We start from the raw sequence: 27,079 nt of genomic DNA on the forward strand, positions 1-27,079 counted from the left end.
AGAATCACACAACAAACCTCGGTGATTCTTGCAATAAGCCTCTATATTTGCGATAAGCCTTTGTATTCATATTATTTATCCTTATCCCCTGTATTTCCTTATCTCCTCTACTATCTGTCAATAGCATATATACATTCCCAGTATTTGTATTTATCCAAAACTCTTGTATCTTTACATATAAATACCAGTTTGCTCATCAATAAACATATACCATTCTCTTCAGTCTAAGTGTATCGTTTCATGGTATCAGAGCCATCAACTTAGCCTCTGTGATAACCCCTGTTCGTGTTGCAATGGCCTCTGATTTCTCAACTACAGCAACCTCAACAGCCCAGTCTTCAACTCCATTGTTGATATTCTTCGGAAACAGTCTCACAAATTTGGTCTCGGTCAAAATGGATAGTAAAAGCTATCTCTTTTGGAAATTCCACATTCTTCCTATTCTGAATGGTGCGAAACTTACTGGGTTCGTCAATGGCACTCACAAGTGCCCACCTCAGCTGCTAGAAAATTGCATCGAGGAAAATCTTGCATACTCCTTGTGGGTTCAACAGGACCAACTTCTAATGGGGTGGCTTTTGCCTCCATCAACTCTTCCTCCACCTGTCACTGGTCCTGTCTCCACTCAACCCATGCGCACTCGAGCCAAAGACGGCATCTTCAAACCTTGCAAACCTCTTTCTCTTGTTGCTACACGCGACCCCATTCCAACTTCCGCCTTTGAGCCTATATGCTTCTCACAAGCAAACAAAGATCCACACTGGCGTGCTACCATGGTTGAAGAATACAATGTGCTTCTTCGCAATGGCACTTGGGAGCTAGTATCTCCCCCTCCACATTGCAGTGTCATTGGCTGTAAGTGGGTCTTTCGCCTCAAATGCAAATCGGACAGTACCATTGATCGATACAAAGCTCGTCTCGTTGCCAAGGGCTTTCATCAAATGGAAGGTTTTGACTTCACTGAGACATTCAGCCCCGTTGTAAAGCCCTCCACTATTCGGCTTCTTCTCACTCTTGTTGTATCTCTCTCCTGGCCTTTGCTTCAAATTGATATACAAAATGCTTTCTTGCACGGCGATCTTGTGAAGAGGTATACATGTCCTAGCCACCTGGATTTGTTGATGATTCTCGGCCTTCTCACATCTAACGCCCAAGAAAGTCACTCTATGGGTTCAAACAGGCCCCTCGTGCCTGGTACTCCAAGCTCAGCTCCTTCCTTTTGGATTATGGGTTTACAGCCAACAAAGTGGACTCCTCTCTCTTCATTTTGTGACGCGATGCTCATTGCTTCTACATTCTTGTATATGTCGACGATATCATCCTCACTGGATCCCAACATTCTGCTATTACTAATCACATATCAGCTATGGAATCTCACTTTGCAGTTAAAGATCTTGGCCCTCTCTCCGTTTTAGGTATTGAAAACATTCAGACATCTAATAGTTTGTTTCTAAATTAATGTCGCTATGCTTAAGATCTCCTTGAGCGCTCTGGACTTGCTAGAATGAAACCCATTCATACTCCCATGGCCCCTAGTACTACTCTCTTCAAATTCGATGGTGACCCATTCCCAAATGTTCAACTTTATTGTGGTACTGTTGGTGCACTACAATACCTCCTTCTCACTCAGCCATACCTTGCTTTTGTTGTAAATAAAGCTTGTCAATACTTGCAAACCCCTACTCACGCTCTTTGGTCCTTTGTTAAGCACATCTTGTGTTATCTTAAGTCAACCATTGAGTTTGGTCTTTGTATTACACCCTCTTCCATCACCTCCATGCATATCTTCTCTGACTCTGATTGGGTCGAATGTCCTGATGATTGTCGCTCGCAACTCGCAAGGTGGTTAGTGCATTTATCTTGGCAACAACCTTCTCTCCTGGTCATCTCACAAACACGTTACTGTCTCACGCTCCAACACTGAAAAAAAGTATTGTAGTCTTGCACTCGCAACTTCCGAAGCTCTCTGGATTCTCTCTCCTCTGCGAGTTTGAATTCTCTCTTTCACGCTCTCCTACACTGTGGTGCGATAACATTGGGGCCACTTACCTCAGTGCCAATCCCGTTTTCAATGCCAGGACTAAGCATATCAAAATCGACTTCCACTTTGTTGGAGAGCAGGTTGCCAAAGGTACACTTCATGTTCAATACATCTCCACTTATGACCAAGTGGCTGACATTTTCACCAAGCCATTAAGCATACCTCGATTTCAGCATCTCCAAGGCAAGCTATGCATTGCCTCACCCCATGAATCGCTTGAGGGGGGTGTCGGACCACATGAGAATCACACAACAAACCTTTGTGATTCCTGCGATAAGCCTCTTTATTTGCAATAAGCCTATGTATTCATATTGATTATCCTTATCCCCTGTATTTCCTTATCTCCTCTGCTATCTGTCAACAACAGATATACATTCCCAGAATTTGTATTTATCTAAAACTCTTGTATCTCTACATATACCAGTTTACTCATCAATAAACATATAGCATTCTCTTCAATCTGAATGTATCGTTTCAATATTCTATAAAATTTTTTGAGAAAAGATTATACTCTACATGCAAAGGGACACTATCTGCAAGCACCACCATGATGTGTGGCTATAATGTACTGTGAATAGGGAGAGGGTAGTGAAAGTGAATAGAAAATCTGGGTTCCAGAATCCAACAATTTGCATGATTGTAAACCGGAAGAAAAACTAGAGGTGGAATGCCCAAGATCTTTCATCTCTCAATAAATAAAATATAAACAAAAGCAAACTTAATTAGATGCATGAACTGGGTCTGTGTGGGAACCTGGGACTGGGAGCAAAGGACAGCTTTTTGCTACATATATAGAAGAATGGTTTCAACTATTATTTATGCGCCAGCAAGGTCCCATTTATTCATCTCTTTCCTAGTTTTCATATGTGGAATATGGTGGTAAACCATGGGCAACTAACGTACAGTATATTGATCTCACATGGGTCTTTTATAAGCTTGTCCGGCCCCAACCGAGCTTATTAATTGGCTTTCCTTTACCCTTTTGCCGTACGTCTATGTACTGTGTACGTACATTAAGCTTGGAGAGCCCAAACCAGCTGAGTGGCAGGCTTAGAGGAGGTGTATTATAGAGATAGGGTTCAGTGCAGGTTGGTGTCAATTGAACCTCACTACATTGACTTTTTAATTATAAAAAAAAGGAGATAAATCCTTAAAGTAAGGAATATCAAATGCTCTTTGCCATTAAAAATTCATTATTCATAGGGATATTTTAACTGCAAATAAAAGATAAGTCCTTAAAATAAGAAATACCAAATGCAGTCTCAAGTTTACCTGATCAGTCTTAACCTTGGCTTCCGTGGGAATTACATTGTTCATAGATGGTATCTTCAACAAAGGCTTGCTAGATGCTATTTAGAAACTTTGTCATGACAGCATAGTTGGCCTCCGAAACATCTCCATGTATTCGAGCCCAGATCTCTTGCAAACAAAAATTAATTATGTTCACATGCCATCCCAGCAGTTCCATACATATATGTTAAATTCACGGAGAAGTATTCTCAATGTGCAACTGGACGCCTTGCTTTCAGGGTGTGCACTAAGAAACCTAATTGACCTGACTAATTTTTTTTTTCACCTAAAATTTTTGAAATCCTTTTAGACATTAATACCTAATCTATTTGATTCTCTTGAGATAAGAATGCCATCCCTTTCTTTCTTTTTATTTATTTATTTATTTATTTTATAAGAAATGGCTAAATAGTTAGTGGTTGCATTAGTGGCAACCAGGTGGGTTGAACTAGAACCCAAAGGTTCAACCCATCAACCCATTAATGTGAACAGCTGGTTATCCATTGGTGTAATCCGATAAATGCTTAAATTTGGGACATAAGTGTTCTTAAAGATTTCAAAGGACACATAATCAGTTTGAGCATCAGTTTCGGGAAAAAAAAAAAAACTCAAGCATTTAATACAATGTTGGTTACGTGTAGTGTGTGTTTTAAAGAAATACTTGTGTCAAAAATTCAAGCAGTGGAATTTCTGCTGGAATCCATTGCTGGATTTTTAATAGGAATGTACGTTAAAGCATGTAAATACTGATCATATATCATTATATTGTATTCACATGACAGGTAACCAACAGTTCATGAGTCTTCAAGTGCAAATTCTTGTGACCCCCAATAAAATAGAGGCACACCAAAAATTGTTTTAAAATTTGATTATTGATTATTTTAATTAACTATTGACTTGTCCTTACTTTATTGGGGGTTCAAAGGAAATACTGAGACCATGGCTGTAGTGTTATTAAATTTCCTCTTTCACCCTTTTGGCTTTCTAATGGTGCCTAAAACGAGAGAATGGGGGAGGTTTTTTATCGTTCAGTCCACCCATAGGTGGAGCTACTAGTAGACTAGGGGTGGACTGAATCCTGCCCATGGATTGATGCTAAATTTACAGGCAGAATACAGTTTGTAGGGTGGTGGGAGATGAAAATTAGATTTTTGAAAGAGATTACAATCCAAAAATCCTTAAATTAAACTACAAATGATCAATAACATACTATATATATATATATTATTAAGAGAGTATTGTGTATTATAAATAAAATGATGAATTGTAAGTAACTTGAATCTTGATAAGCATACAACATTCAAACCATGCTTAATCCAAATCTTACGTAGATATAAGTACATATATCTAAGTATTATATAAGACAAGGGTGGATCCATATTTGATCCGGTTGTAAATTGAATGAATTTAAGTCACCCTTAACTATATATCATATTCTAATTTGAGTTAATCAAACAGGCATCATTTGCAGCCCTATAAGAAGAATTGGAGTTCACTATGTAGCATTAGGCTACATCCCCAATGAAAAAAATGAGGTTTTACCTCACCTTGTTTGCATGAACTTCTATGTTTTAAATGAATATTTAGACTTTACACTCAGGGGTGTTATATAACATGAAAGTTTTGTTTTAATTTGTTTTAAAATTTGCCATATCAATAAAAAAATGAAACTTCTTGAATGGGGAATATATGTTTTGTTTTCAGACAAAGTAATGGTTTTAGAAAACAAAGACGCAAATCATAGGTTATAGATATCATGTGATCTATGAAACAAGCATGATAGGGGTGTTCAACAACATGGTTGCTTTTATTTTCAAAAACAAGCAACTGCCAGCATTAGAAAAATTGGTTTTGTTTTGCTAATGTGGCAGTTTATTTTGTTTTCAAAAATAAAACTAACCATGTTGTCGGACACTCCCAATATTGCTCGTTAGATGAAAACATGTTTTTAAACTAGAAATTCAAGAATACGTTATTTGTGTTTTTTGTTTTAAGAACCAATTTGTTTTTAAATCAGATGGTTTTGATTTATTTTTCGGACTCACAACAACAAAAAACAATTCATATTCGATAAACCTCCTTAGAGAGGAGGATTAACACACTTCCCTACATTTAGAAGAATATTTAAACTTAATATATGTTTGATTAGATACAAAAACAATCTTATGTTTTAAGAGTTCATTTTGGCTATTAGATCTTTATGAGTATTGTCTCGTACAGAGGGAAACTTAAGATCCTTATCAAGGTCGGAGCAGATCGATATCAGGGTTAGATTAGACGTCAACTTAATTTGAAGAGGACTCTATCTCTTGTTCATGGTTCAGTTTTCTTCCTACTTTGACATGGGGTCATCTGGATTGGCAAGAGAAAATACTAGTTTGGACTTATAAACCAATGAATTCGTTTAAAATAGGGGTGTAACTTCGATTGGTCTGAATTAAATTTTTACACTGTTTTGGGCTTGGACCCATTCAAATTTTCAACAAAATGCCAATCCTAATCCGCCCAAGTTGTACAAGTCATGAAAACAGAACACATTAGCCTCCTTTTATTGGGGCCAAAGTGAACTAATGGGCTGGAACAGGTTATGCCCAAATAGCTTCAAGCCTTTTTACCTAGACGTGTAAATTAGGTCAGCACAGCATGGCCTGCGGCCAGCCCGTGGGCTGGGCTTTGCTGTGCTTGCTACCTCTTGGATATTTCAGAGGTTTGACCCAATCCGGCCCGTGGCATGGGCCTAGGTGGGAACAGGCAATGCTGTCAGTCGGGTTGGTCCATGCGCTGAGCCTTGGGTCAGGTTGGGCCGCATGCCGGGCCTGGCACGGCCCAATTTGCAGATCTACTTTAACCTCTTTTGGTTGGGTCCATTGAAAATTTTAACAAAATGCCAATCCTAATCCGCCCAAGTTGTACACATCATAAAAACAAAACACATTAGCCCCCTTTTATTGGGGCCAAAGTGAACTAATAATTGCTTGCTTGGGGAGGAGAGTTTTGTTCAAGGGAGGTCTTCAGTATATGCTTTTAGAGAGGCTAACCAGGCGACAGGTTAAGTTGATCGCAAAACTCTTTCTTCTTCTTCCCCTTTTCTAGACTTTAGTATCTCCTCCCTTTCCTCTTTCCCTTCTTATTTGTTTTGTTGACTTTTGGGGACTTATTACCCCATTGTGTGTAAGACTTCTGACTTCGGCTTCAGTCAAGGCAAAGTCTATTTGAGCAGCCTTTATTATGTGCTTTATTTCATGGGGAAATATTTCTAATGCAAGATTGAAAAAGGCTGTGTGTGGGCACAAATTTTACCCTGAGTGATGGAAGCCGATCTCAACACTTTTAACCTTAGAATAAAAAAAGAACTAATGGGATGGAACAGGCTATGCCCAAATAGCTTTAAGCCTTTAACCAATCGTTGATCCAAAGTAAGATAGCTACGAGCCTCCGACCTAGCCATTCCAATACCCAAATTGGGACCGGGTCAGTAGGAACATGTGCCAGACTAGTCCAAGATGCTACTGTGTCACTGTATCAAAACTTCAATTTATCGGTCCATAGTCTATACTGAACGAGACGAGATCTACTCCCTATCAAATGGGTGCCTCACATGCATATCCACCATGCATTGAGAACATCTCCCGTGACTAATAATTAATTAGTACGGGAGATGTTCCCAATGCACAGTAGGATGTGCATGTGAGGCGCCTGTGAGGAAAAGATCCGGTCTCATACTGAACCGCAATAAGTATTGTACTAGTATTTTGATAATTTATTGTACTTGACATTTATCTATTACACTATTATTTTTTTGGGAGAATGATTGTTCATGCTTCAGCCCATTGAATTAATAATATTATTGACATGATTAAGATCTGTGCCTCATAATGACCTTACAGTCACATCCCACTGTGTATTAGGAACATCTCCCGTAAATAATGACACATAAGTATGGAAAATGTTCTTAATGTAGCTTGTGAGGAAACTAGATCTGCTCTGCCATGCATTGTGAACATCTTCCATACTTATTTATTAATGTATATTCACCGGAGATGTTCCCAATGCAGAGATTGAATCTACTCCTCACACCTGGCACCTCACAAGCGCCTCACACACACATCCTATCATACATTGGGAACATTTTTGGTACTTATTTGTTATTATTCACGGGAGATGTTCCAATGCATGGTGAATATGCATGTGAGGCGTCCATTTGTGAAGAGCAGATCCCGTTACGCTTGTGAGACCCCCTGTGTGAGGAACAGATCCGATTTCAATTGACGGTGCCAACTAGCTCCGTTGGTAACGTTTCTGGCGGGGATCAAATCCTGCCGTCGATTTGGTTGTTGATCGTTATTAGGGTTAAGTCTCCTACAATGACCGTTATCGCACATGTTAGCTTTCTCTGACTAGTCGAAGACTCGAAGTCCCAAAGGGACCAGGATTCCGGAGTCTGGACTCGGTTCTGACTCTTTCCCTTTCTTCGCGCTGCAACGTGGCAAAACGGTGCCAAACGGCAGGGTACCTATCCTCCGAAACTATAAATTGGAAAAAGAATTCCAATGCGAAGGAGCTCGACGTCCTCCCTTTCTTCGTGCTGCCAAAAGTAACAGCTAGGGTTACAAAAATCATGGAAACTGCTTCCATAGCTTCCCTTCTCAAATCATACTCACTACCTCTGCTTCTCTTCTCCCTTGCCCTATTCTATCAACTCTTTGTTATTCCTTCTGCTTTCCCTCCTTCTCATTACGACGGTGAGTTGCTTCTCTCTCTCTTTGAGCTGTAATTTTTACTGGTTGTAGGTCTTTTATTCGTTTTGGTTCTTGTTAACATTGTAAACCAATCTTGTGTTCATTCGTTCGGCAGTTCTCGGTATCGAGAGGTACAGCTCCATCGAAGAAGTCACCGAAGCATACGAAAGGCTTTCATCCAAATGGTAACCTTTTTTAAAATATTTTGCTCAAATTTCTCAGCTTATTGATTTCATCGACTTGGAACACTTATGAGCAATTTTTCATTCCTGAACTTACGCTATAAACTGAGTATGTGGTTGGTGTGAGTATAAAAAAAGTTCGTGTATGCTTGTCTTTGTATAACCTATGTTAAGGAAGGAGCTTCCTTTCAAGATTCAGTGTTTTCAGATCGTTAATTAGTATCTTCTTCAGCAATTGCTATTGCAGATCATTTGAACTGGAAATTGTATTTGAAAGCATCAATGTCTAATGTTGATTTACCTGTTATGGCCTTATGGGATAATGCGTTCAGATGCCAATTGTACTGCTTCATATTCAGCAGGCTCCATAATGGCCGGGCTTCTTCCATGATTTAGGGCTGCAAATGGATTGGATTTACTAAGTCAACTGGTTAAAGTTGGATTCCGACATATGTTCATAATTGGATCAAATTGGACCGGTCCATTTATTAATAAGATTGGACTGGGATATTGGCAGGAGACTGTGCATTGGGCTGCCCTTTTATAATTCTGCTTCTGCAGCTTCAGATATGGCAGTGACCATTTCTTTTGGTTCATCAATAGTTTGTTTTTGTTGCTAAACCAGACTCTGTAAAATTTCAGGAACTCCGGAGTTGAAGTCCCTGCTACATCTGATTTTATCAAGGTTAGCAAATTTTCTTTTCCCCTCACTTCATGTTCTTCATATGTAACTCAGTTCAACACAATGAGTCTTATCCAAGGTTTAAAACTTCACAACATATTGGTCCATATCGACCGATACGTTGCATTTCGTTGAAGATCTGATACACAGAACATAAAGAATCTGTATGTTCCGTGTATTTTCATTAGTATCGGTCCGTTTCGGGTCTGTATCAGCCGATACAATCCTGATACAGTCCGATACACTGTATGTATCAACCAACCGATACAACTTGAAATTCAATTCCGAATTTAATGATCTTAATTCAAATTTATTTTCCATCCTCTCTTAATATTAGTAACTTTTCAAATTCAAATTCAATGACTCTTAATTAATTATCACATATAATAACACGCTATTAAAGGCAAATTGAATAGAGCATTTAAGGCAATGTTCAAATTCGAATTTGAATTTGACATGCCACTAACTTGCCTATTAAAAATCACAAATAGAGGATAAAGGGATTTGAACCCTAGTCATTTGTTTGTAACGACTACAAGTCTACCACTATGCCATACCACAAGTGTTTGTCATATAAATTTGTATTTTAATTCTTAATTAAATTTGTTTGTTAGTAGATGACTACCAATAAAAGCTAAAATTCATCATTAAATGTTTAAAGAACCAGGCTGGACATCAAACCAAAAAAGGGAGAGGTTCATAGGTTAGAGGTTCAACCGAGGTCAAATTGTGATGACGTAATATATTATATATATCACATAATATATTATATAATATATATATCATATAATATATTATATTAATATATATTATTATACATATATACAATATTATAAATTATATATTGGATTCTAATATATTCAAATTATATAATTGCATTCTTTTATAATATATTTTATTTTAATTTCAATTTTTTTATAAGGCACCTATATTGAAAAGTTACCCAAAATAAAAACAAAGGTCACCACAATAGGACATCTCAGCAAAAAGTTATGGCCTTTAGAAGTTTGCATTTGTTATGATTCGGCCTACCTTGGAGTTCTGTTTGCCTGAGATCAGTCACGTAGAGAGAGGTAGAAAGGTGGAAGAAAGAGAGAGAGAGAGAAAAGAAGAAAATCTGGTTCGAACTGGAAGTCAAAGAACATAACTCCCATTCAGCTAGACATGTGCTTTTATTATTAAAATTAATGAAAAAGACATATGTGCCCTTATTTAAGTAAGGAGCACTGGTTCTAACACAATATTACAGATCAACAACCTTAATCTAAGTATAAAGACAGAAATACCCCTAAGCTAACACTCCCCCTCAAGATGGGAGTATACATATGTAGTCCACTCTTCCCCGACTCAAGCCTTTTATAAATAAGTCTACCCACTGGTTTCTTGTATTAACATATGCAGTGTCTAGCTCCCCATTCAACACCTTCTCCCTCACAAAGTGAACAATCAACCTCAATGTGCTTGGTTCTTTCATGAAACATCGAATTAGAAGAAATATGAACTGCACCCTGATTGTCACAATAGAGCTTCATTGGAGTATTGATGTTGTACCCTACTTCCTGTAGAAGGTTCCTTAGCCACACTAATTTACAAGCAGTATGCGCCATAGCCCTATATTCTGCTTCTGCACTACTTCTTGCCACGACTGTCTGCTTCTTACTTTTCCATGTCACCAGGTTACCTCCCAGGAAAGTGCAATAGCCTGTGGTAAACCGCCTATTAGACATAGAACCCGCCCAGTCAGCATCAGAATACCCTTTATTTCAAGTTTTCTGCCACTTTTGTATATCAAACCGTGACTTGGAGCCCCTTTTAAATACCTCACAATTCTCAGAACTGCATTCCAATGAGGAATCAGAGGTTTCTGCATGACTGACTCACCGCACTAACTGCAAATGAGATGTCTGGCCTAGTAATGGTTAGGTAGTTCAGTTTACCTACAAGTCATCGGTATTTGCCAGGGTCTTCAAACACTTCACCCATATCACTGCTTAGCCTAGTATTTGTGTCCATAGGTGTTTCAGTTAGTTTAGCACCCAACAAGCCTGTTTCTTCCAACAAATCAATCACATATTTCCTCTGGCACAGATTAATACCATACTTAGATCTTGCTATCTATATCCCCAAGAAATATTTCAGTTTACCAAGATCCTTTGTCTGAAAATGATCCTGTTGATAAGTCTTCAGCCTGTCAATACCCATGTTATCATTCTCGGTAATAACAATATCATCTAGATACACCACCAACATTATTTTTTCTCCCGGAGAGCTATGACTGAATACAAAATGATCAACTTGGCACTGTTTCATACCAAACTTCTTTACTACCTCACTGAACCTACCAAACCATGCTCGAGGAGACTGTTTAAGCCCATATATAGCCTTCCTTAGTCTGCACACCTTACCATCCTCCCCCTGAGCAACAAACCCTGGAGGTTGCTCCATTTAGACCTCTTCGAGTAAGTCACCATGCAAAAAGACATTCTTGATATCAAGCTGATATAGCGACCAATCATACATAGCTGCAAGAGAGATCACAACACGAACTGACCCTGTCTTAGCAACTAGTGAGAAGGTCTCTATGTAGTCAATACCATAGGTTTGGGAGTACCATTTTGCTACTAATCGCGCTTTCAAGCATTCAACACTACCATCAGGCAGATACTTAACTATATAAACCCATTTACAACCAACAGCTTGCTTCCTAGGAGGAAGAACGGTGAGGTCCTAAGTATGATTATGATGAAGGGCTGAAAGTTCTTCTTCTATCGCACAACACCACCCTGAAGAGTTAAGGGCTTCCTGGACATCCTTAGGGACAACAACTTATGATAACAAGGTGACAAACTGGCGATGGGAGGCAGAAATGTGAGTAAGTGAAACATAATTAGAAATATGATGAATGGTGCAAGTGCGTTTACCTTTCCGCAAGGCAATGGGGAGATCAAGCTCAGATGCTGGGTTCGGGTCTGGAGCCGAATTTGTCGATGGAGATGTAGCCAGAGGAGTAGTAGCTGGTACGCATGGGCAATGTGTATACACATGACGGATAGGTGGGCGTTCAACAGGTAGTGGCACCGGAGGCAAGGATTTGGTCACGACTGGAACAAGGGGAAGAGGGTCGGCAATGGGAAGTGGAAGAGGAGGTGATGAGGAGGAAGAAGCATCACCGGACCAAAAAAAAACGTAGACTCAAAGAAGGTGACATCAACACACACAAAGGGCCGTCGAGAACTAGGATGGTAACACATACCCTTTCTGGGTCCGAGAATAGCCAAGGAAGATGCACTTGAGAGAACGGGCGTCGAACTTGTCGTTCCTGGGACCCGGATTGTGGATGAAGCAGACACACCCAAATACCCTAGGCGTAAGAGGGAACGGAGACAAGGCGGGAAACAAGATCATAAACGGAGAATGATCATCAAGGATGAATGTGGGCATCCGATTAATCAGAAAGCAAGAGGTAAGCACCGCATCACTCCAAAAGGGTTTGGGAACATTCATGTGATGCATGAGGGATCGTGCTGTTTCCAAGGGATGGCGATTCTTTCTCTCAGCCACCCCGTTTTGTTGTGGGGTGTAGGTACATGAGGTCTGATGTATAATGTCGTGTTGGTTCAGGTATTCTTGAAATGATGAGGATAAATATCATGACCATTATCAGAACGGAAAACTTTAATGTGAATACCAAATTGATTACGAATCTCAGCATAAAATTTCTAAAAAATGGTAAACAATTCACTTATTTCTTTCAATAGATAGAGCCACGTCATCATTGAAAAGTCATCTACAAAAATGACAAAGTATCTATATCCATTATATGACATCACGGTTATCAACCCTAGAACTAAAGGGAACACGATGGTGTTTCCCAAACTGACATGACTCACAATCCAAAACAGAAAGTTGACTCAAAAATGGAACTAAAGATTTCAAGACTTTTAGCGACGGATGACCAAATCGGCAGTGCCACTGGAGAGGAGAAATGGATGATTGGAGAGCTGTTGAAGTTCTTCCACCACCGCCAAGATAATACAGTCCACTAGCTTCATGCCCTCCATTAATCTTCATCCCCGTCTTGAAATCCTGAAAAACACACATAGAGGGATAAAAAGTAATGTAGCAGTTAAGTGATTTGGTCAGTTTACTAACAGACATAAAATTAAAAGGCAATTTAGGAACATACAAAACTGAGGAGAGAGATACAGGGTCTAGGTCAACATTACCAACACCACAAATTGAGGATGTGGAACCATTAGCAAGGGTGACAGATTGTGATGTTGAGCAATGAGATAGGGAAGAAAACACACCTGGAGTTACAATCATGTGATCGGAGGCTCCAGAGTCAATGATCTAGGGATTGGGTGTGGATGCCAAATAAGCCATACCTGAGTGAGCGAAAGTCGCCGTGTTCTGCTGTGATTAGATAAACCTCTCATATTCATCACGGGGAACACTCACCATTTCCTTCACAGGACTATCTGTGGATGTAGGAGTTATTTGATCAGATGAACGATTCTCCTGTCTAAAGCTGGAACTGGTGTCACTAGTCATGGCATGATTGGCCCAGGTTGAGGGTGGACCATGTAGATCATAACAATAGTTAATGGTAATCCATACGACAATGAGTGGACCTCCTCGGGCCTGAGCCACGTCCTCTACCACAGACTCCCTCTGAATCTCTGCTCCCAGTACGACCACCACCACGATTATAAGTAGCCCCGCCATTGCCACTTCGGCCATACACCGGACCACTACTACCACCATGGCTAGACTGAGCTCCCCAAGCTCCACCTCTAGCACCACGGCCTCTTGACACAACAAAGGCAGATCTATCTGAGATATTAGAGTTCTTAGTAGATCCGATAGAAGTCCTCCGGAGTCGAGCAAATACCTCTTCTAAAGAGGGGAGAGCTGATCCTCCTAGTATCTGAGCCTGTACTGGTTCATATTCAGATTTCAGTCCCACAAAAAATCTAGTCACATCAAGTTGTTCTCTCTATTGTTGCTGAATCTTGACATTAGAAGTGAGAGGGTGATAGACATTCAACTCATTACGTATGTTTCTCATACTGGCATAGTACTCATCAAGACTCTGATTGCCCTGTTGCAGATTAAAATACTCCTGATACAGCTGATACACTCTGGTTGTATTGTCTTGACCCGAATACAATTTCTTCGCATGGTCCCACACATCTTTGGCAGTGTCAAGAAACATGAAGTTTACACTAATCTTGGGTTCCATACTATTCCATAACCATGTGATGATCTGAGTATCCTCTTGGTCCTAGTCTTCATACTCGTGAGAGTTAGTGGAGGGTTTCTTCTCTCTTATATGTTTTACCTTCTTCTTTGCCTTCAGAAAGACTTTGACGGATTTAGCCCAAGGCACATAATTCTCTCCATTTAGTTTAATGGAGGTCATCTGAACATTCAGGTAGTCTGTAGGCACCATCACATTAGGTTTACAATCACTGTTATCTCCCATTCTGTTATCACCGATTCTGCACACTTGCTGAATTCTGCACACTGCACACGACTAGATCATACTCGTCACACTGATTTCAGCACTTGTTGTTGCTGAAAAGTGTACTCTTTACACCACAAACCCTACTCCTACGACTACCTGAAATGTCACCACTATATGATCACAATTCTTCCTTCGAGACACACAAAACAGCATAAACCCTAGCACATTATCTGAAACATACTTCCTATTTGATCCACAATAGAAATCATGCACAAAAATCTCTTACCTTATCACTGAAGGAACAACCACACGAGCAGAAAATTAGTCCACACAAGACAGCCACTGCACCACATAGGTCAACCCTCTTCTCTTCATCGATTAGGGGAGGGCGATCTTAGAAACCACAGCAACCGACCACACAAGACACAATTGGAGGCATAGAAACCTCCAGGGGGAGAGGGCGATCACTCCTTTTCATCCCTTTTCCTTATCTCCAGTTGAATGCAGGAAAATCAAGAGAAACCCTAGATAGGGTGCACAGAGAATAGAAATCTAGGCAGACAGAAATCTAGGTAGATTCGAGTGGTTCTGATACCTTGTTATGATTCGGCCTGCCTTGGAGTTCTGTTTGCTTGAGATTAGTCATGTAGAGAGAGGTAGAAAGGTGGAAGAAAGAGAGAGAGAGAAAAGAAGAAAATCTGGTTCGATCTGAAAGTCAAAGAACATAACTCCCATTCGGCCAGACATGTGCTTTTATTATTAAAATTAATGGAAAAGACGTATGTGCCCTTATTTAAGTAAGGAGCACTGGTTTTAACACAATATTACAGATTGGCAACCTTAATCTAAGTATAAAGACAGAAATACCCCTACGCTAATAGCATTAATGTGCTAAAACAATTTAAAAAATCAGTTGTCTTTCTAAAACTTGGACTGATTCACTAGTTTGCGAGTTTGACTAGTCGGGTTGGCAATTTTGGCAAATTTTTAACCCAATCTAGTCATGGTCCAACCGGTCCAATAGGCCAATCGGTCCTATTTTCTAAAAAATGTTAAATGTTAATACAAATTATATTGATTCTTTAAATACTATGGTATGTATGCATACACAAACATTTTAATTATTTCCTCATTTTTCAACGGTTTACAATTAGGTTTCAATATTTCACACTTTGTATAAATCCCTGAAATATGGATTTTTATGTTTAAATAGCTTATTTATGGTGATATAAAACTCATATTTATTGTAATTAGCATAGGTTTTTAGGATTTATATGAGTTTCTTAGTGTATCCATGCGTATCTTAAGCGTATCTCGATACGCCTCTTAAAATTGTCTCTCTGATACACATTGCGTTTCCGATACTTTAAACCTTGGTCTTATCCCAACAGGGTTGGGCTACAGAAATCTTGTTTTGTCGATTTCCTTTCTCAAGAGCCATAATTTTTGCCAAATTGTGACCTCTTGGATTCATTTTGCATTACCTCAACTCATGTCCTTTATCCCATCCCCCAACTCTTTTAGAATATGAACTTGCTTTTTTATTACTATGGATTTAATCGAAAGTAGCTTTTTTTTTTAAATATTTTCTAGGTTTATATTAGTTTCTTAGTGTATCCATGCGTATCTTAAGCGTATCTCGATACGCCTCTTAAAATTGTCTCTCCGATACACATTGCATTTCTGATACTTTAAACCTTGGTCTTATCCCAATAGGGTTGGGCTACAGAAATCTTGTTTTGTCGATTTCCTTTATCAAGGGCCATAATTTTTGCCAAATTGTGACCTCTTGGATTCATTTTGCACTACCTCAACTCATGTCCTTTATCCCATCCCCCAACTCTTTTAGAATATGAACTTGCTTTTTTATTACTACGGCTTTAATCGAAAGTAGCTTTTTTTTTAATATTTTCTAGTCAAAAAGAAATCATGAGCTAATATTTAATTACTTCTTGAAGAAATTGCTTTTTGCTTGATTATCGACAAGTAATCAAAATGCAAGAATCATATTAGGGTTGAGTTTTTGTTTGGGATTTTTCCCCTTTTTTGATGACACTACGGAAGGGACACCTACCAATACAAAAATATAAAAGGAAATCTTCATATTAGCCAATCTCAGACCTAGGCTTACCTAAAACTGTTGATTCTTCACTGAGAGAAAGAAAGAAAGAAAACATTCTACTTTTAATGGAGGTTCCTTTTAACTGTTAGGCAATGGATTTTTTTTGATAAATAAAGTGAATTTGGCAATGGGATATTTAGCCCCTATAGTTCACTTTGATTACAAAAGTATACCTTTTTCTCTCCTCGCAAAGTTTTTCGAAAGGTCAAAAGAAGCTACTGTAATTGGAAAACAGAAAAGAATTTATTAGAAGCTGGGTTATGTGATCTCTGGATATTTACAATCCAACTTTCATATTCATACAGAAGCAGTTTGAGCCTTATAAAGAGGAATTTGTTTAATAAAACTGGTTGGTTTTACTCTGAAAGATTTTCGAACATTATGTTGGTCTCCTGTGTTTATCTTTAGATTTTTTGTTATAATTATATGGAAATCCTTTGCAGATCCGCTATGCTTTTGAGCTACTGAGGAATCCCTTATGGAAGAGGGACTATGATCAATTTGGCATTGATGAGCAACTTGTGAGTTTTTAGCAGTCACAATTAAGCCTACTACATGTGGTTGGTTTAATTAATGCTTGACTCATTTAAAGCCACTTCCTTTGCTGTAGCATGTTATCGAAAAGGTTAAAGGACAATATATTGGAGAAAGCTTTGTAGAAGTAGACCTCCCACTTTTAAATTCTTCTGGTTAGTTATGAGGTTCCATCATATTGTTTGTTTTCATTGGTAAAATTTCAATTAGGTTACTTGTAAGTTGTAGCAGTATTAAGTGCTAATGCACAATACTTTTTTTCAGGTTCTACAGACAATGCTTTTAATGTTCTTACATCTGAGGATTTCCAAGCTACTATTGGGAACTCAGAGGCATGGTTAGTTCAGGTATGACAGATTATATTATAATTCTACTGTTGCTGTATTATGAAGTGTAGCATGGAATCTCCTAAATGGACACCATGTCTGAGTTGGACACATGTCAGAGTTTGACACTCAGATTTGTGAGGAGACTTCCATGCAATATTTCCGTTTTTATCTCCTCTAGCTTATTTGACATAAAATGGACAACCAACTTACAAGACAAGTTCCATTTTTCATACCAAATGTTTCTTGGTAATAAAGGTTACATTTTATACCCCGCTTTGCAGGTATATAATGTTAAAATTCAAAAAAAATATAAGCTATTTTAATATTATATATTTTTCCATTGATGTGTCCACAAGTCCATGTTTTTTCATCTTGTGGAGTCAGACTCTTGGAGACATGTGAGATTCTCACTACTATGTTTGTGTGCATGCAACACTAATTATGATAAAGGATCAATATATCAATCATTATCTAAGCCTTGCCCCAACTATATGGGGTTGGCTAAAGGATCAAATATCAATGTGATCCATTATTTAAAAGAATTTGAAATGTTAATGGATATTAGACCATATAATTAGATTGCAGAAATAGGAATACAGAGACTGGAGAAAGAAAGAACTGAAAAAGAAAAGAAGGCATTTTTTCCTTGTGGCCACAAAAGTTTATTGGATAAAGTATGTGTGAAATCCACAAGTTAAAATCTCCAAACAAAACACTCACCGGGCCAGGTGCCTCCAAACCAGTTCTCTAGTGATCACTTCCCTAGATGGTAAATCAACACTCTCATTTGCCAATCATGGAACCCATCTGAATGAGAAATTTGTTATGAATATAAAAGTTTAGCTTCTCTTTGCTGAAACCTAAGTGGCCAAGTCTCTCAAGGAGTTTAACCTCATCCTTTGTCTTGTTTAATACTTATTCTTTTATGTATGCTATGTGATTCTAGTTAGTACTTAAGTCTATTTTAGTATTTTGTATCGGCTGGGCATACCTGGGCCTTGACTTGCCAAGGGAGGATAACATGCCCAATTGCCAACCATCATGACTACACTTTTTTCAGCCCCAAAATTTACTCCTGGTGGAGGGTGGCCACCATAATTTTATTAATATAAAAAGTAGCCTAGGAAGAGGGAGCATAATTACCTTTGTATTAGGTACATGCCTAGGTGCACCAGCCGCATGCCATTTGAAAGTGCTGTGCTTGGGCCCTAGGCGAGAGACATACCTAGGCACACAATCAAGCATGTAAAACCCTCAATCTCTCTTTTTGTTGGGATTAAGAATTTAAAACCCTAACATGGACTTGTTTGGGCTTGCCTAAAGGGGCTTGGTACAACGACTCGTAGAATCAGGAATGTAAAATGCATCGCATTAGCTATTTGAAGTAATGCAATTTGGGGAAAAAGAGGTTGAGGGTTCTACATGCTTGAATATGTTTTATATGCTTGATTTTGTTTTTAAATTTTCATTTGAATAATGTTTTATATGTTATGCTTATGTATTTTAGTTTTAGATAATAGTATTATTAAAACATTTATTTTAAAATATAAGTTTATATTTTTAATTAATATTATGTTTATATCTTTAGTTTTTACCTTTTTGCACTTTTTGATTTTTTGTCATTTTTTGTATTTCTGCTCCATGCTTTGAAAAGGCCTGCGCCACGCCTTGCACCTATAAAAGTAGGTTTGAATGGTAGAGAAGAAAGGTAAAAGAGAACTGTATGGCTGTGTCTCAACAAACCACACACACCCAAAAATTGATATTTATATTAAAGACACAAAAGGACAATTCTATCCTCAGGATACAAGGAATGTATAAAAATTGTAAAATAGTCTAGTTGCAAGGAGTATAATGCAAATATGCTCCCAAGATACAAAAATAATAAAAGATGAAATTAACCCTCTATGTCTCTGCACTCCCCCTTAAACTGATGCTGAGGAATAAGCATCGGTTTGTCCATAAGAAAGGTATGCTGTGTTTTTGTTATTAGTTTTAGTAAGAAATCTACAAGCTGAAGCCCAAAAGAGACATTAGGTAGTGAAATATGGCCTACAAGATGGAGATCCCTAATAAAGTGACTGTCAACTTCAATATGCTTTGTACAGTCATGAAATACAGGATTGGAAGCAATCTTGATAGCACCAAGAATCTTTGGTTTCCTCCTTTGAATTCTTACAACATATGCATTTAAGTTAAATTTGGACTCCCACTCTTCTTATATTCTCATCAACTTGTATTTTGTTCAATAGTTCCTTCCAATAGAACTTTTGAGGTATAGAAGAGTTCCACACCTATTAAATGAAAAGTTTATATTAGAAGAGAATGGGCTCAATTGTGAGCCTACGGAATCCAGTAAATATAAAATTGTTTACAACCCAATTAAATGGGTTGGCTAGTGGACTAACTAAAGCCCATTTAGATTAAAAGAGGTGTCACATACTGGTGTTCCCTCTCTTTAAGTGGGAGACTGGATGTCATTCACCTACAGCGAGGGGAAGTTACATAACTACTTCAATCCCTATAGATGTAAATCAGTCCTCAAATATTAGGTGTAAATTTGAAGATTAGAGGGAAAAAAAGGAAGAAGAGAAGTAAGAGCAGCAGTACAAGAGAAGAAGATGGTGAAAAGAGAAGGAAGAAGAAGAAGAAGAAGAAGATTCGAAATTATCTTTCCTTTTTCCTCTAATCCTTTTTATTAAGAATTAATGTTAGAGTAATGACAAGTATGCCCTTAAGTGGGCAGCCAGCTAGGCAGTAACATAAAGAGATTAAACAAAAAGAAATAACAGGCCCATTAAGAGAGGCCCATTAGCCAACAAGAAAAGAAAAGATATTACAAGAGAAGATACATCTATGCTCCCCCTCAAGCTGAGCATAGATGTCAATCATGCCCAGCTTGCTTATATAGTGCGCCATTTTCCCTTTTGGAACTCCCTTGGTCAAGATATCAGCCAATTGTTCATCTGATGTGATGAATGGCAAACAAATTTCTCATGAGGAAACTCTTTCCCTTATAAAATGTCTATCACCCTCAATGTGCTTAGTTTTGTCATGTTGAACAGGATTATGTGCAATGTTGATAGCTGCTTGGTTGTCACAGTAGAGCATCATTGACTTCTCGTAGTCAACCCCCAATTCTTCTAAAAGGGATCGTAGCCACAGTAATTCTGACACACCATGTGCCATTGCCCTGTATTCTGCTTCAGCTGAGGATCTAGCAACTACAAACTGTTTCTTACTCCTCAATGACACAATGTTCCCAATGACTAGAGCACAATAACCTAAGGTGGATCTCCTATCATCAATACATCCTACCCAATCAGCACCAATAAAAGTGTCCAGCTTCATGTGTCCATGTTTGGAAAATAGAATACCTTTCCCTGGAGTACCTTTCAAGTAACACGGAACCCTTTTTGCAGCAGCTAAATGAGTATATCTGGGAGAATGCATAAATTGACTAATAACACTTACTGCATAGGAAATATCTGGCCGAGTCATGCAAAGATATAACAATTTTCAAGCACTCTGAAACACCCCCTTATCAGATAAAAGCTCACCATCTGTAGTAGAAAGCTTATAATTGGGATCAATAGGAGTGGAGAGTGGTTTAGCTCCAAGTTTACCAGTCTCAACAAGGAGGTCAAGGACATATTTACGTTGAGAAATGAAGATATCATCCTTAGATCTAGCAACTTCAATGCCCAAAAAATACCGAAGATCTCCCAAATCCTTGATCTCAAATTTAGAGTTGAGAAATCATTTTAGTTTACTGACATCTTGAGTGTCATTACCCGTGACTACAATATCATCAACATAAACTATCAAGAAGGTCACCAGAGAGCCATTTATCTTCAAGAACAGGGTATGATCAGATTGAGTTTGTGTGTAGCCAAAGGAGACAAGAGTAGCCCTGAACCTCTCAAACCAAGCCCGAGGAGACTGTTTAATACCATAAATAGATTTCTGCAGTTTACACACCTTGCCTTGCATTTCCTTCCTATACACCCTTGGAGGCAAAGGCATATAGACCTCTTCATGTAGGTCTCCATTCAAGAAGGCATTTTTAACATCAAACTGGTGTAGGGGCCAATCAAAAGTAGTGGCTAGAGATAACAAAACCATGACTGAGGTCATCTTAGCTACAGGAGCAAATGTCTCAAGATAGTATACATTTGACTGTAGCCCTTAGCAAACTATGATACCAAGATGTAAATCAGTCCTCAAATAAATTTGAAGATTAGAGGGAAAAAAAGGAAGAAGAGAAGAAGATGGCGAAGAGAGAAGGAAGAAGATTCGAAATTATCTTCCCTTTCTCCTCTGATCCTTTTTATTAAGAATTAATGTTAGAGTAATGACAAGTATGCCCTTAAGTGGGCGGCCAGCTAGGCAGTAACATAAAGAGATTAAACAAAAAGAAACAACAAGCCCATTAGCCAACAAGAAAAGAAAAGATATTACAAGAGAAGATACTAGGACCCATTCGGCCTAGTCTCTTTACATCTATTTTAAGTTCTTGGAGGGATGCTTCAAACCCCCTTCAAAGAAAAGATTTCTTAGATAGCCACACTCTTAGAGTCTTATGGAAGTCCATAGTGAAAGAGAAGAAAAGAAGTCTCATGGAGAAAAAGAAAGAAAAAAAAAGGGAAGAGAAGGGGAAAACACTACTCTCACAGGTTGGTGAAGGAAAATTTTCTGTGCAGGCATCTCCCAGAAATTCTATTTGATATTACGTATCCTTTTCCTTCTCTCTTTCATTCAATTTCCAAATCTTACTTGTAAGGGAAGTAGAGGAAAAGAAACCATCTACAATGAAGTGCTTCTACTTGGTTGATTATGGTTTCTCTACCAAAGCAAGTTAGGGATTAAGCCATCTCCAGCCTCATTCCCAAGGGTTGATTATTATTATTTTTTTGATCAATAATGATAAGCTTTATTAATGAATAAGTTTTGTGAAAATTTAATTACAAAGGGGGAGGTAAACTATCTTAACTCCCCAACAACAAAAAAACAAAGAAAGAAGCTAAAAATTAGCCCAAAACAGAGATTCCCTAAACGCCCCTTGCTTGGCTAATCCATCAGCAATTGAGTTAGCACTTCTCTTCACCCAGCTGTACTTCACCTCAATATCCCTACTCAGCCATTTAAATTTTTTCTTTTCATTGCTGTAGTTCCACAAATCACTGTTGTCTCCCTTCAGCCACCTAATCACCACCTTTGAGTCCCCTTCAAGGACCAAGCATCTGATGTTTAATTCTCTTGCTCTTTGGATTCCTTGCAGAACTGCAAGAATCTCAGTCCTAAGAGAGTCACCCTCTCTGATTGGGCCTGAGAACATGGCAGTAATAACCCCATCCTCATTCCTGAACGCTCCCCCAATCCCAAAAGGTCCTGGATTCCTTAAGCTACTACCATCAAAATTCAATTTTATGGATCCAGAGGGAGGAGGGGACCAAGAAGGCCTAGAAGTCCTCTTACATTGGGCAGAGGTAGTTATCTCTTTCCAATTTCTCAATAAGTCAACCGTGGAAAGTTCTGAGAATAACTCCATAGATTTCAGCCAGTGAACTACCCTTAAGTGTATCAGTTCTAATAAGTTTTCTGTGGTTCTTTCCTTGTCTGAAAAGATTCATGAGTTTCTCTCTTCCCATATGAACCAATACACTTCCACCCTAATGCTTCTCCACATAATCTTCTTTCCAAGGGTTGATTATGGCTTCCGTCAAATGCAGATCTGAAGATTGGAGAAAGGAGGGATAAAAATCATCTACAGTCTGATGTGTAATTTGACTATGGTTTCCTTGATCTCTTCCCACACACACAATCCAGAAGAATGATACCATCTATGATCTGATTTTTATTCGGTTGATTATGGCTTATTGTAAAGAAGGAAGGAGTGAAAAGGAAATATTTGTTTCGAAGATAGACTGAGAAAGAGAGAGAGTAAAATGATGTTGTAAAATTTCTTGATTTTATATTGTATTTCTCATTCATTTCTCTAAGTCAGAATCAAAAGGTATTCCTCTATTGCAGGGGGTGTAATCAAGGGAAACTATCCGTAAGATTCCCTGAATGGACCTTAACCAAAAAAAAAAAAGAATTCAATCATTTGATTTAGTGAATTATGTTGTATGAGAATTTCTTAAAACTTTCACACCAACAATTCCCATTTGAAACCATCTACCATGCTTCTTTTCTCTATAATTTTATTCCAGGTTGACTTCATTGTGTATCTTTTGCAGTTAGTGCCCCTTCTCCCCCATCCATGTCCATCCCTGATGTGTATCTTAAACCTGACTTATCAACTCTGAGGCTTTAATTCCTGGGTATTAAACTGGTTTCATTGAATAGGATTAACCACAAGTTGCTATTAGTGTTCTCTGTTCTGCATTTCTTGATACAATCCTTGATTTCACAAATTAACTCTTTTACATTGTCTAACTCTTGGAATTGGGATTCAGGTTTATTCATCTGGGAGCAACCGTTGTAATCTATTCTCTAATAACTGGAAGAGAATTGGTATGCTCTTTATTTTTCTAGTGGTTATAACTTAAATAGAGGTTAAGTATTCAAATGGTGTTTTAATTTGAATCATTTTTTACCTCTTATTGTTGGTGCTTTTAATCACCCCATTTAACTAATCAATATTTTAAGTTTCTATGATGTTGGACAACAATTATATTTACCTTTTCTGGTGGTTAATTATCAAATTTTCATAGGTTTGCAGCAAAGAAATAGGTTTATATTTTTAAGTGAAATTAAGCTGTCGGCCATAGGTAATGAAATGCATTGATGATTCAGTGCAAAATCCAATAAGTGCCACTCTCAAGTAGGGATGAGCAAGAAAAACCAAAAAACTGACTGAAACCGAACCGGTCGGTTTGGTTTTGGTTCGGTACTTTTAAAAAACCAAAGGTACCGATTCAGTTTTGGTTAACCAATATAAAAAGCTGACAGTTAACTGAACCGACCGGTATACATATATTTCTATATATTTTATATATTTATGTATATTATATATATTATATACATTTTATATTTTCTATACTATAAATTAATAAATATGCAATATATATATTTGTAATGTATAATATATTATTTATTATTTGAAATATAATAATTTATATTATATATTTCTATTTTTATTATATAATTATATGTTTTTTACAATATATATTATAAATATAAAAAACCAAAAAACTGATGAACTGAACCAACGATCAACCGAACCCCGTTCAACCGACCGGCTTCGGTTCGGTTTTGGTTACCGGTTTTCTAGAAACCGGTAGGACTGGTTTGGTTTCAAAAATAGGCCCACAGTTCGGTTAACCGAACTGTGAGCACCCCTACTCTCAAGTTGCACAAGTCAAGTCCTTATTTGCAGTTGAGGTAAATGTTTCTTATAAGTTAGTCTTTATTTTGACTCAGATTTAACTTTTGTATGTATCCAAGTTTAACCAATTATTGCATGCATCTTAAATTCTTGAACCAGCTAAAAAGATCCAAGTTAAAATAAATGTATTTATTTGGCAAGTTCACAGTTTCTGTCATATTTGAAAAAAGAACCGGTTTGTGATGATTTGGTGACTATCACCATTATCCACTGGATCATAAGGTGGGGGAATTTCAGGGTATTTTTTTAGCAAGTTTACCATTTCTGCAAATATATCTGAAAAAGAATCAGTTTGTGATGATTTGGTGACTATCATGGTTATCCACCAGATCTTAACTAGGCGGGGGACTTTCAGTGCATTTATTTAGAAAGTTAACTGTTGCTATCAAATGTATTTGAAAAATAATGTTTATGACGATTTGGTGGCTATCACCATTATCCACTGGTTCTTAACTAGGTGGGAGAATTTCAGGGTATTTCAGTTGATGATATTGTTGGAGGCTGGGTGGTGGTGGCTTCCTCTTCATTTCCAAATTGACTATTGATCATGATAATATACCTTCTCTTAGAAGAGCTATAAATTAAGTTATGATGGTGCTCAAATGGAAATGCACGCCAGTCAAGCTTTGGAGATGTCTTTAGTAGGCATGATGGAAGGTTGTATTCAGGCCTCAGTGGATATGGGAATCCTATTGGAACTTATCTATTCTTCCTTGTCCATGGATTGAGGTTAATGTGTGCCATGGGGTTTTATTGGATGGAGGTGGAAGGAGAACCAACATTGATTGACCGGATGTGTAGAATAGCTTGACGGTCTGTGGCTCCTTCAGCATCTTGTTACAGAAGCTGGGTCTATGGTTCTAAATTGAACACGTCTGGTGTAGGATGAAAAGGAGAATGGCCTATTTCGATGAATGTGGTGGGAGGAAGAGGGAAATTAAGGATCTGAATTATAAGAAAGATTCGGGTCTAAAATAGATAAAAAGAGAAAGATTGCACTTTTAGGAGAAAAGAGAGGAAAAAGAGAGAAGACAACACTCCTATCCACAAGTAACTTCAAAAGAAACTTTTCATTCAACTCTTAAATTTCAAATATAAACCAAGCATAAATGCTCTGCTCCCCCTTAACATAGGCCAATTTCAGCAAGGCAACCCAATAGGTAATGTATGAGGATACTGAAATAATGATTGATGATTCTAACTGCTAAAATAACTCTGAAAAGCAGAATGTCCTATTTTGATGAATGTGGTGGGAGGAAGTGGGAAATTAAGGATCTGAATTATGAGAAAGATTTGGGTCTAAAATAGATAAAAGAGAAGAAGGATTGCACTTTTAGGAGAAAAGAGAGGAAAAAGAGAGAAGATAACACTCTTATCCACAAGTAACTTCAAAAGAAACTTTTCATTCAACTCTTAAATTTCAAATATAAACCAAGCATAAATGCTCTGCTCTCCCTTTACATAGGCCAATTTCAGCAAGGCAACCCAGTAGGTAATGTATGAGGACACTGAAATAATGATTGATGATTCTAACTGCTAAAGTAACTCTGAATACCAATTACTAACCCTACTAAAACTAACTTATTGTAAAGACACCAGAAATTACTAAAAATGGCAAATGACAATTTTTCTATAAATAGTAATTACGAAAATTACTATAAACAGTAAACTTGAAAGTTATCATAGATAGTAGTTTTGATCTTACTAAGAATAGTTAATTTCTAGAAAAGTGAAACTTAACTCTACTCCTAAAACATCAACAAACTAAAAATCAATCTTCAAATAATTAAAATTACAAAGTTGTTAATGGTTCAAGAATATGAAGATTCTTGATTTCTTCTCCCAAGACCCCAGATACAGTCCTAACCTTTAACACACACACACACACACACACACACACAAAGTGGCCGCTCTCAGCCTTGAACCTGTGTTATCACACTTGACAGCCCAATATTTTACCAATACATCAACTAATGGCCCCTGTTTGTCTGCTTTGGTGCTTGTATCGATGTTGTGCTGGTGGTTTTTACAATTGGTTAATTCTTGCTCCATTCTGTTGGCTGTTTTGTTTCTTAGGCTCCGTTTGTTTGCGATACAAATGCCAAACCGGGGTATTTATGTACCCCGATTCGCGTTTGCGAGCGTTTGTTTGAAACGTAAAAAAGTAATGATTATCAGAGCAAAATTGTATTTTCTGACACTTTTGTACTCTAAGAAGAGAGCATTACTGTACCTATTTTTTGGATACATTTTTGTGTTCTTTTGATAATTAACTTTTTGACCAAAGTTAATGCACT

At 37.8% G+C, this 27,079-nt stretch overlaps 1 protein-coding gene across 1 annotated transcript in view; it reads left to right on the forward strand.

The window, feature by feature from the left end:
• Positions 1-7,561: 7,561 nt before the first annotated feature.
• Positions 7,562-27,079, forward strand: part of LOC104598200 (DNAJ heat shock N-terminal domain-containing protein) — a 79,210-nt gene continuing 59,692 nt past the window's right edge. Inside the window, exons 1-7 of the mRNA XM_088904404.1 lie at positions 7,562-8,073; positions 8,186-8,255; positions 8,895-8,937; positions 16,970-17,047; positions 17,137-17,215; positions 17,325-17,407; positions 23,851-23,908. Of these exons, the coding sequence (XP_088760530.1) occupies positions 7,950-8,073; positions 8,186-8,255; positions 8,895-8,937; positions 16,970-17,047; positions 17,137-17,215; positions 17,325-17,407; positions 23,851-23,908 (535 nt within the window). The 5' untranslated portion in view covers positions 7,562-7,949. The remainder of the gene's footprint in view (positions 8,074-8,185; positions 8,256-8,894; positions 8,938-16,969; positions 17,048-17,136; positions 17,216-17,324; positions 17,408-23,850; positions 23,909-27,079) is intronic.

This window comes from Nelumbo nucifera, chromosome 4 (assembly GCF_055504915.1).
Source record: "Nelumbo nucifera cultivar China Antique chromosome 4, China Antique-T2T, whole genome shotgun sequence".
Classification (NCBI taxonomy): Eukaryota; Viridiplantae; Streptophyta; class Magnoliopsida; order Proteales; family Nelumbonaceae; genus Nelumbo; species Nelumbo nucifera.